This window comes from Myodes glareolus, chromosome 19, assembly GCF_982192425.1.
Source record: "Myodes glareolus chromosome 19, mMyoGla1.1, whole genome shotgun sequence".
Taxonomy (NCBI): Eukaryota; Metazoa; Chordata; class Mammalia; order Rodentia; family Cricetidae; genus Myodes; species Myodes glareolus.
This window is the reverse complement of record NC_142044.1, coordinates 61,101,365-61,112,772: the sequence shown is the minus strand read 5'-3', so window position 1 is coordinate 61,112,772 and position 11,408 is coordinate 61,101,365. Positions and strand designations below refer to the sequence as shown.

At 43.1% G+C, this 11,408-nt stretch overlaps 1 protein-coding gene across 1 annotated transcript; it reads left to right on the top strand.

Moving 5' to 3' along the window:
• The first annotated feature begins 497 nt into the window (after positions 1-497).
• LOC125407483 (olfactory receptor 10AD1-like) lies at positions 498-9,520 on the top strand. Its single transcript, XM_048445108.3, has 3 exons — positions 498-564; positions 6,974-6,992; positions 8,557-9,520. Exons 1-3 carry the CDS (start codon positions 498-500, stop codon positions 9,518-9,520), a joined length of 1,050 nt encoding a protein of 349 aa, XP_048301065.3.
• The last annotated feature ends 1,888 nt before the right edge of the window (positions 9,521-11,408 follow it).

The window sequence follows — 11,408 nt, the reverse complement described above, 5'->3', positions numbered from 1 at the left end:
AATCTGAAGCAAGCTTTATTTGACTCAGGTGTACCAGAGCTGGCCAGCAGCTGCCTCCCATGTCAGGTTAGAGAGAGCAGTGCTGAGTTCGTTTCTTGGGGCCCTTTAAGGAGTGAAACTGTGAGTGGTTGAAAAGCAGGTTTACAGAAGCAAGACAAGGAAAAATCTCAAAATAACAAACAACAAAGTGGTCAGTGATTAGGGAGGGTCAGGATGTGCTCAAAAACAACTCAAGGTCATGGGTTGGGGCAGGTCAGGTTCCAGCAAACTGAAATTTAAATAATAGAAATTCAGTTCCTACAGTAAATGAGAACTTGTTAAAAAATACAACAAAATGACTTCCTGCCTTCCAAATGAAGCCAGGCAGGTTTCTCAGAAGCCTTGATTGAGGAAATGTCTCCATAAGATCAGGCTGGAGGCAAGCTGTAAGGCATTTTCTTAGTGATTGGTTGGGGGGAGTGTTAGTCCCTTATTGTCATGGTGGGAAGCAAGGCAACATGCAGGCGGACATGATACTGGAGAAGGAGCTGAGATTAGAGAAGGAACTACACCTTGATCCCACAGGTAACAGGAAGTAGTCTGAGACAGTGGGAGGTATCTTGAGCATATATGAGACCTCAAAGCCCTCCTCCACAGTGACATATTTTCTCCAACAAGACCACACCTATGCACAAGGCTACACCCTTTAATAGTGCCACTCCCTTTGGGGGTCATTTTCTTACAAACCACCACAAGGCCCAAGATGCTCTCTGACAGCATTCTTAGATTTTGGGTTAGCGATAGCTTGTAGTTGCTAAGTTAACAGATTCCAGATGGTTTTTATCTCTTGGTCACAGGGTGTTGGTTCTGAGGAAGGAATGGTAGTTCCAGGGGTTAAAGCTAGATCAACAGAAGTTAACCTCTGGACCTGTTACATTTTAATCTCTCCACAATAGTGCAGTTCGAATCAGAGATTAAGTCAATCTCTGCAAACACAGCTTCTCTCCAGGAGTTTTCATCCACAGCCCTTTAATGAGATAATCTGGTTTTCTCTCCCACTGCCTGGTGCAGTTACCATGGAGTCACCATGAGGCTCTGTTAAGCCTGCCCACCTTTCTGAGTCCAGACCTGGCCAGAGCAGAAGAATGTTTCCTCTGGTACTTTCGGCTTTTTCTCTCTCTAAAGCCCCCCTCTCCACCATGTGGCTGCTTACAAACACCACAGTTTCCCCCAGTTCTCTCCATTTCCCTCCTGGGGGCAGCTGCCTGCCCTGTGATTTTTCTTTTAAATGTTAATAAATGTGTCCTTGACCTTTTTTCTGAGTCTGTCTTTAAATTATTTCATTAACAAAAGTAAGAACCCCAAGAGAGGCCCCAATTACCTGGGTAATATGTGGTGGCCATGGTAGGACTCCCCAAAATTTCCAGTAATCAGACATTTGATTTCCCAAACATAAACAGTGCCACAGCGAACATGGAAATAAAGATGCTCGCCTGCATCCTTATTATGCTAATTTAGTCTCCTCCGAACATAATACTGCTGCATCAGACCATCCCCATACTTCAAGCTTGTTTGGAAAACACCACGTTTAATATAACAGCAGGACGCATATTCCCCATCACCATCAGTGTGCAAGAACGAACTTTTCCTCCACATCCTTGCCAACACTTACCTTTCATCTTTTTGATAATAGCTATTCTAACAAGTATGAGTTCATATCTCGCTTGGCTCTAATTTGTATTTCCCTGATTGTTAGCTGTTGGGTGTTTTCTTCATATTTCTATTGGCTATTTATGTTATTTTGAGAAATGTCTAATCAGATCCTTTACCCATTTTCAAATCTGTTATTATCTTTCTTGGCAAAGAGTTGCCTTAAACGTCTAAATTGCTTGAGCGTATAATGTTGCACTTCTTAAAATCATCTATATTTAGTCAAGGACTCTCAGTGTTTGAGTTTTCCTCTTACACTTAAGGCCTGAAGGGTCACCTTTATGGTGAATGGGACCCAATGTCATTTTCTGATTGCTATAGGCCTGCTACTGAATTATTAACTCCATCCACATTTGGTTTCTGATGTCCTTAGGTCATTTCTTCTTTTAACCATGAAGGCAAAATTGGATCACAGGCCTGTGGGGGAAAGCAGTTGAGTGTTCTAGCTGCTTTTAGCATTAGAACATTAAGAGCCCCAGGAGATAAAGCTCGTTGTGCAATCACCCCACTCATGAGATCAAGGACATCTCTCCCATATTAGTTGGGAGCCGAATAAATGATTTCCCTAGACTTCTCCTGAGAAGTCTTTCTCAAGAAAGACCTGGTGGTGGGATTAGATGTGGGAATCTCTGCAGTCACCAGGTCCAGTAGAGTGTCAATTTGTGTGAGATGAGAAAGAAATTCTGTTCAACATGATTTAGTAGCTGGTGTTGGTTCAAACTTCTAGAGTCTCACACAGGTCAGTTTATTTTAGGTGTATTTAAGCACAGCAAAATTTTGGGAAAAGCTTCCTGATGATAATTAACTCAGTGCTGTGCATACAGCAAAGCTAAAGACATGACTAAATTGAAACTCTTAACAAAATGCATGTGACCTCTTCCATAAAGATGGGTTCTATTGACAAGAAACAATGCTCGATAAGGGCCTAGGAAGGATGACTGAAATAAACTTAGGAGTCTGGGCAGCCAGGTGTGTCCTGGCACTACAGATAGCACAGAGGTCACCAGGCTATTAAAACAGGTTATCCATCTCTTTCTTTGAAGAGACCACCCTGCATCTGTAACACTCCTGGTTCCCCTAGTGCCTATCTGTGAGAACAAGCTCTCTCCCCAGCACAATCCTATCTTAATCAGGCTTCAGAAGAGAAAATTTGAGGAAACAACAATTCAGCAATTAAAAGAGTAATTTTCAATCAAAAGAAGATAAGATTTTGAAGTTGTTGAACTTCAAAAAAAAGTTTTAAACCTTTAAGTTCCAGCTGCCTTCAAGAAGTTGATAAGTCATGAGCTTCCCTCCAAACAAACAAACAAAAAAGTCTCTAATATATTCAACTCTCCCTACACTGTTTTAGAGATTCACTTACAGTATGAAACAGATCTATCAATTTGTGGGGGTTCTTGAGCCTCAAGTTGGATCTACCATGTGAGCTTTGTGTCCAGAAAACAATGATTTTCTATACCATGAAGAGAAGAGTTTAATCCAATGAATAACAGCTTTAAGTATGCGTAAGAGAAAATGGTTTTAGATGATAGTAAATATGACTAAAAGACATACATTACTTGAAGAAAAACCTATCAGAAGATAGTCAAACTTACAGACTGAATCTTTTTAAAAATAATAAATTAATTTAAACAAGACCGGTGAATCCATAAGTCTCAAATAAACTAACCTCATTCCTAAAGCAGACTATTTTATTATTGAACAATTAATTAATAACAATGCTGTATCTCCCTTGTTTCCTGTGATCAGAGCATGATGGGAGAACAACAGAAAGACTTATCTTTGTAAAGATAACAAGAATCCAAGCATCATATTGCAGTGAGACATTTCCCCACAGGTCTGGCTCTCAACGTCATACTTGATTCTTCGAGCTCATTGTCATAGATGGAGACCTTGCTCTTAATTCCCGAATCCTGTGCTTTCACAGTCCAGAATATGAAAGAGTGCAGGATAATCACAAGACCCTCTCCTTGTGATTCGTACGGCAGAGTCAGCCATGAAAGTGGGCACAGCAATATTTATTACCACTTCTTTGGTTAACCATAGGCTTAATGGGTAGGAATGAACATTTCAGACACTGTTAGAGGTCCTAGTCTGTAGGAAGGAGAGGGCCGGTTGTTGGTTCCTGGCCGCTTAGCCCCAAAATAATCACACAGAAACTGATTAATTAAATCACTGTTTGGCCCATTAGCTCTAGCTTGTTATTAGCTAACTCTTACATGTTAAATTAACCCATTTCTATTCATATGTGTATCACCACGTGGCTGTGGCTTACTGACTAAAGTTCCGTCTGGCTCCAGCAGGGCTACATGGCTTCTCTCTGACTCCACCTCCTTTCTCCCAGCATTCAGTTTAGTTTTCCCCACCTACCTCTATTCCCTGCGCAGACCCAAGACAGTTTCTTTAGTAACCAATGATATTCACAGCATACAGAGGGGACTCCCACATCACTGATCCTTCCTTCCACGATGTATATGAACTACTTTGAAAATTGTTGCTAATTTAACTGTTATCACAGATCCTCTAAGTTTCTCTGCACAGAAACCTAGAGTTAGGTAGCCTTGTTCTCTAGCCATTGGTAGCTCTTGACAGCAACAAAGCCTCCCAGACAGGGACAGAGAGTGCCCGAGAATAGTGGTTCTTAGCCTTCCTAATGCTGTGACCCTTTAATATAGCTTCTCATGTTCTGGTGACCCCCAACCACAAAATTATTTCTGATGCTACTTCATAACTGTAATTTTGTTACTGTTATGAAGTTAATGTAAAAAATGTTTTCTTATGGTCTTAGGTGACCCCTGTAAAAGGGTCATTTGACACCCACCCCCACGTAGGGATTGCAACCTACAGGCTGAGAACCACTGGCCTAGAGAACATCGTTCTGTAGGAGAACAAGGATGATCCGATGGACAAGTGACAGTTTTCTCTTTCCAAAAAAGTCACAGGGGCATATCCTGTCCCCTGTGGTGGTATAATTGAAGGACAGACACAGGTTAGGACTGTTACGTTATGACAATTACCTTCATGTGGAAACAGTATCAGGACCTCTGTGATGGCTGTCATTGGTTGTCATCTGGACGGCATCTAGAATTAACTAAAAACCCAAGCTGCTGGGCACACCTGTGAGGGATTTGCCTTAATCCAGATCACCTGAATTATGAAGACCCGCCTGAAATCCAGACCCTTTGAAGTCAGGCAATCCACCTTTAACCTGGGACACGCAGTTTTGTGACAGCCTATGTAAAGGACACGGAAGAAAGAAACCCTTGGCCTCTGCCTGCTTGCTCTCATTCTCACTGTCGAGGTCATACATCCTGCTGCTGCAGCCTTCCTTCCCTGGCAAGAGAGCCGACTTCTTCGGGATTCTGTAGCATACAGAAGATGTCCAGCCTCACGGACTGAACTACTACTGGGTTCTTGGACTTTCAGTCCAGGAAACAGCTACCGTCGGGCTCGCTGTAAACCACGCTAAGGAATGCCCTTCATGTATGTATAGATCATTCTATCAGTTCTGTTGCTCTAGAGAACTCTGGCTAATACAACCCCCAGATTTTATTTCCCTACCCACTAGGCCTCTGGTAATCCAAAGGGGAGTAATCAAGATGCCTGTGCTCCACTCTCATGATTGATCACCCAATACAAACAACTGATCTTTACAGAAGCTCTTGGACTTTGGGGAAGTTCTGTTTTGCTTATAGATGGTTCTGAAATGGGTCAGAACGTACATCAGTAAAATCAACTATGACAACACAAACTTTACAGAAATTTTTCCCCTGTCCCTTTCTGCTGGAAACTGTGTATGATATGACTTCTTTGCCCAGACTAAATTACCCATGACCCTTCAATCAGATTAAACTATGTCATAAAGGTAATAAAATAGAGACTCAACTTTCAGAATATTCATAAACTATTTTTTAAATTGTTAATGTACTGAGATTAAAGACCGCTGGTCTTTAAATAAGAATCAGTGGAGTTAAGGATGGTGCTGTTTCTCTGTAGAGTCTGCAGAGGAAAATTACAATGCTCTTCTAGTTTACCACAGAAATAATAATCTTGAACACAAAAATTTTTAAAAGGCAAGAAAAACAAAATATACAATCTGATGGGGCAGGAGTATACAAGCCTTTAATCCCACCATTCAGGACGTAGAGACAGGTGAATCTCTGTGAGCTCAAGGCCAACCTGGTCTACAAAGAAAGTTTCAGGACAGCCAGAGCTATTACACAGAGAAACCCTGCCTTGAAAAACAGAAGCTATGTGTATATGTGTGACACACACACACACACACTCACACAATATGAAAAACAAGCAGGTAAGAGCAAGCATTACCAAATGGCAGTATGTAGTCTGAGGCTGCTTGTTCATTTTCTGGCCACCCAGACACCAAATAATCACTCAGAAACTATATTAATTAAATCACTGCTTGGTCAATCGCTTAAGCGTATTGCTAGCTAGCTTTTATGTCTTAATTTAACCAATTTCTAATCATCTGTGTATCAACATGAGGTCATGACTTACTGGACAAAGTTTCAGCATCTGTCTCCTTCAGGAACTACATGGCATCTCCCTGACTCTGCCTTCTTTCCTCTTCTATCTGCTTGGAATTCTCACCTTGCTCTATTCTGCTAAGCCACTGGTCAAAACAGCTTTAGTCATTAACCAATAAAAGCAACGCATATACAGAAGGACTTCCCACACCAGCAGTATGAGGCAGATAGCCCTCGCCGGTTCTATAGTGCCCTGCACATGCAATGTGCTATGTTGCTTAAGAATTCATTTGTCTGTAACAGCATAGGTGTCAAAGAGCTGAAAAGGTCACCAGATACAACTGCCTTCCAGAGTGGCCCACCAGCTCAGATCCCCCCTCCCAGGAGCAGATCTTCCTCAGACACCCTGCCATCTCTCTTACTGGGGACAGTGACTCAGTGACAGCAGGAGCAGCAGAGCCACAGGATGAGATGGGTGTGGTTTGCTTTCTACAATCCCATGTTTTCACACAGATGCCTGAATGTCCAGCTGCTGATGGCACCTCCCAGGGCACTCACTGCTGGCCAGCACAGAAGGTTATTTCTTCTCGGTGAACTACAGGCAAGCATGTGTCCATTAGTGGGGCTCAGTGAGTCCTTGAGTTAGAGTACAACTTCTTCTTAGCCAAGTCCAAGAATTCTATAGATTGTAGCTCACTGACGAATTATGTTGCCCAATCATTAGCTTGGTTTCACCATGCCTGCTAAGTGAAAGATTTTGGGCCCATATTAAGCTCTGATCTCTGCCCTTCCCTTTCCAGACCACCAGAGTACTCCTAGGTACTAGAACTATTCAACATGAAGATGATAGGAAGAGGCCTGGCTGATGCCTTAATAGACCAAGAAACCTCACTGGAAGGGAATCTAGCCCTTCAAGGAGTGGCCCTGGCACAGGAGGTAGACTCTAGTCCTTCAGGGAATGGACATGACAGGGTAGGGAGCCTCCTCAAGGCAAGAGGGAGATTTGAGAACTTGAAAGACAAGAGAGCTTAATTCAGCTTGTATAGCTGAATAGTCAGTCATAAGTAAAGATGAGGGATGGAAGGGGTAAGAATTAGTAGGAGTTGAAAGCGTGAAAAAGGGGATCAATAGAAGGCAAAATGCAGGTATAGCATGAAGAGAAAAGAAGAGGAAAAATGGAAGGGAGGCACTGAAGAGCATGGGGTTCAGCAGGCAAACAATGACCTTCTGAAACACGTGTAGGTAAAGGGGAGCTGAAACACCTTTTGTTTGGTTTTGTTATTTGTTTTTTGAGATAGGGTTTTTCTGTGTAGCCTTGGCTATTCAGGAACTCACTCTGTAGACCAGGCTGGCCTAGAACTCACAAAGATCCAACTGCTTCTGCCTCCAGAGTGCTGGGTTTAAAGGCGTGCACCACCACCACTCAACAGGATCCGGTACATCTTAACTGCAAACAAGATGAAAGTACAAGAGACTGGGTCTGAACATAATGATTCCCTAAATGTTACAGTAATGAGGAAAGACCATGTGAACTGTGACTACTAACTGTCTAAAGATGTCAGATAAGCACCATGTACTCACAGGGTAAGGGTGACCAAGGTTCTCGCGGGGTCAGTTCCAAATGCTTGGCATGTGTGAGCCCTGCTCATTCATTCTCCATTATTAGAGAGGTGGCTGCATTCTTTCTGCCCAGGAGTATGTATGTCTGACAATAAGCCAAGGTGTCACCTATTCAGGAAGCTCCTGCTCCAGCCAGGTACCTTTTGTGCACAGCGTGGTGGATAAATCCCTCTATGAGACTGAATCAGAGAAAGAGTAGATCACTGACTGGAAAGATCCAGAAAGGTGTGCTAGCCACCGTCATCTAAGCAATTTGATTCCTATGCTTTAAAACTTTTTAAGTATGCAAAGACAGAATATAGTTTTCTTCTAGAGAACACGTTCTCATGTGTTTCATACTAAGACCTTTAAGAAACTGCCATCACCATCACGTACTCCATACCCCAGTTTCTTACCTTTCCTCATCTGACCTGAGTCCCAGGCATAGCTATTCTTTCCCCTCTGGATGCATCCGACTGTAAGCAGTCCTTTGATGTTGAAGGACCTGGAACACGTGCATCATTTCCCAGGGCATCTTATCAATCCAGACTAAAGGGGTACCAGATCTTCCTCAACTTCTAAAATGAGGATGTATGTATAGAGCCTCTGGTGACCCTGGCATTTCACTAGGCCATTATTCACAGATTTACCAGTGATTGCCAAGTTCCAAAACATTGACTGTCATCCAGGAAAAGCCTCTTGCTGGGCTTCTGGGTCCAGGGATCATCTAACCTTCCACACAACTGTGCCCTTTATGTTTCTCCTGCCCCCCCTCCTCAAACAGGCTCCAGACAGCAGACCTGAGAAACAGCAGCACAGTCTCGGAGTTCATCCTCGTGGGCTTTGAGCAGAGTCTCCCTTCCACACGGGCATTGCTCTTCGCCCTCTTCCTGGCTCTCTACAGCCTCGCTATGGCCATGAATGGCCTCATCATCTTCATCACCTGGACTGACCCCAGACTCAACAGCCCCATGTACTTCTTCCTTGGACACCTGTCTTTCCTGGACATCTGCTTCATCACCACCACCATCCCACAGATGTTGGTTCATCTGGTGACCAAGAACCACACAGTCTCCTTTGCGTCTTGTGTGATCCAGATGTACTTGGTCTTTCTAGTGGGTGTGGCTGAGTGCATCCTCTTCGATTTCATGGCCTATGATCGTTACGTTGCAATCTGCCACCCACTGAACTATGCCCAGATCATGAGCCCTTGGGTGTGTGTCAGGCTGGTGTGTTCTTCCTGGATCTTTGGGATGACCAATGGCGTCTTTCTTGAGTATATATCATTCCGGAACCCTTTCTGTAAAGACAACCACATAGAAAACTTCTACTGCGAGGCCCCCATAGTGATTGCTCTATCCTGTGGGGACCCCAAACTCAGCATGAAGTTGGTTTTTCTTGATGCCATTGTGGTGCTGCTCAGCCCCATGGTGCTTATTGTCACCTCCTATGCCCGCATCTTGGTCTCCATTCTTAGCAGATCCTCTTCTTCAGGTAAGGGGAAGACATTCTCCACGTGTGCCTCCCACCTGACTGTGGTCATCTTCTTCTACACCTCAGCCATGTTCTCTTACATTAATCCCCACAGTATGCATGGGCCTGACAAAGACAAGCCTTTCTCCCTCCTTTACACCATCATCATCCCCATGTGCAACCCCATCATCTACAGCTTCCGCAACAAGGAAATGAAGGGGGCCATGGGGAGAGCCCTTGGGAGAGGCAGCCTGGCTCAGGCAGAATCTGTCTAGGAGGAAGATCCATAGAGAAGTTTCCTGGGCCTCAGCATCTCAGTCAGACTCCAAGAATAATCATCCATGTCCACCTTAGCATTAGACTCAAGAAGAAATTTTCTTTTGTGTCCATATCTCAAATCTCTTGTTGAATTTCAGCACAGATGGATCTTCTCTGACTTTCCTTAGTGCAGCGGGGAGGCAATATCTCTGTGACATGCATGTCAGCAGAGAGACAAGCTGGAGGAGACAAGAAGCTTGTTCGGCACATGTATCAGTAATCAATGTTGGTTCAGATATCTGGAGTCTAACCCCATGTTGTTTTTTTTAGGCATATTTAAACACAGCATGGTCTGGTGAAAACTAGTCTTGTGGTGAATAACTGAACCCTGCATATGCAACAAAACATACCTAGATCTATGAGGAACAAGGAAGCTAAATACAGGTCAGATGTGGCTACATCAAAACTCTTTGTAAAAACATGTGATACCTTCCATAAAGATAGGAAAATGAGTTAACTAGCAGACTCTGGAGGGGGGTGAAGTGTCTGAAAGGCCCTGGTCACACTGATTGTACAAAGGTCACCAGGCTGGAACAGGATTATTCCAGCCTTCTGGGAAGAACACAAGTTTAGTGTTCCTTTCCTTGAAAGAACAACCCTGTGTGCTTGACATCCCAAGTACTCTAGTGCATGCCTGTGAGTACAAAGACCTTTGTGACCCACACCTTAGTAACATACTTCCATTCGTGGAGGGAGATGTGCGTTGCCAAGAAACTTACTTTATAAAATAAGGAGACAGGTATGTTTTTCAAGGAAAAACAATTGAAGAAGATAATCAGATTGTGTTCAGGGAGCAGCACTCCCCACCCCCCCATGAGTGTGTGTGTGTGTGTGTGTGTGTGTGTGCGCACGCGCGCGCGCGTGCAAATGTATGTATGTATACAGATACCCGAAGGCAGTATCTCTCCTTTGGTGGTGGGTTGTATTCCTTAAAGATGGCAGAAAAGTTGATCCCATTTCCTAAGTCAGTCTCCTAGCACGCATCTTTTGACTGGGGAGTTTAAGTGATGAATATTCAGATTTATTATGGAAAAAATATTTATGTATTCCTGTCATTTTGTTGGCTTTATCCCATTTGGTACTTTCTTAGTCCTTGTTTGCTGACCAACTGTCCTAAGATTGTTTATTTTCCCTGTGGACGAGGGGATGTGGTTATCCTTCCTGCTAGTCTGAAATATTCCTTCCAGAAACCCCTTCAGCACTAACTTGGTAGTCATGAATTCTTTTTGCTTTTATCTTGCTTTCATTGTGGAAAGTTTTTCTTTCTTTTTCCATTATGGTAGTTTTGCCAGGCTCAGTACCTGGGCCAGCATCTGTGTATTGGGATGTAAAATAAATCATTCAAAGGCATTTTGGCTTTTAAAGTGTCTACTGGGAAATTGGCTGTTCTTCTAACGGGCTGCCATATGTGTGACTCAGTCCTTCCTTCTTGTAGTTCTCAATAGTTTCCTTGTCCAGTATATTCAGTGCTTTAACCGCAGTATGATGTGGGGAACTTCTGTTCTTCTCCCGTCTACTTGATGTTCTGTATACGTATTGTATGTATACAAGCATCCCTTCCCCTGGATTTAAGAAATATCTTCATATTTTATTGAAAATATTTTGTTTTGTCAAATAATATTTCCTCTGTGCTCATTAGTCATAGATTTAGCCTTTTCATGGTGTTCCAAGCTCTCTGATATTCCAGTTTCCCATTTAAGTGTGTATCATTGATCTTGACGGAACTAACCAACTTTCTACCTTATCTTTAAACCTTGATAGTCTGTCGTCCAAATATTCACTCTACAGTGAGATTTTTTTTCTGCTTCTTTCTCTTTTTTCTTTCCTTCTTTCTTTCTTTCTTTC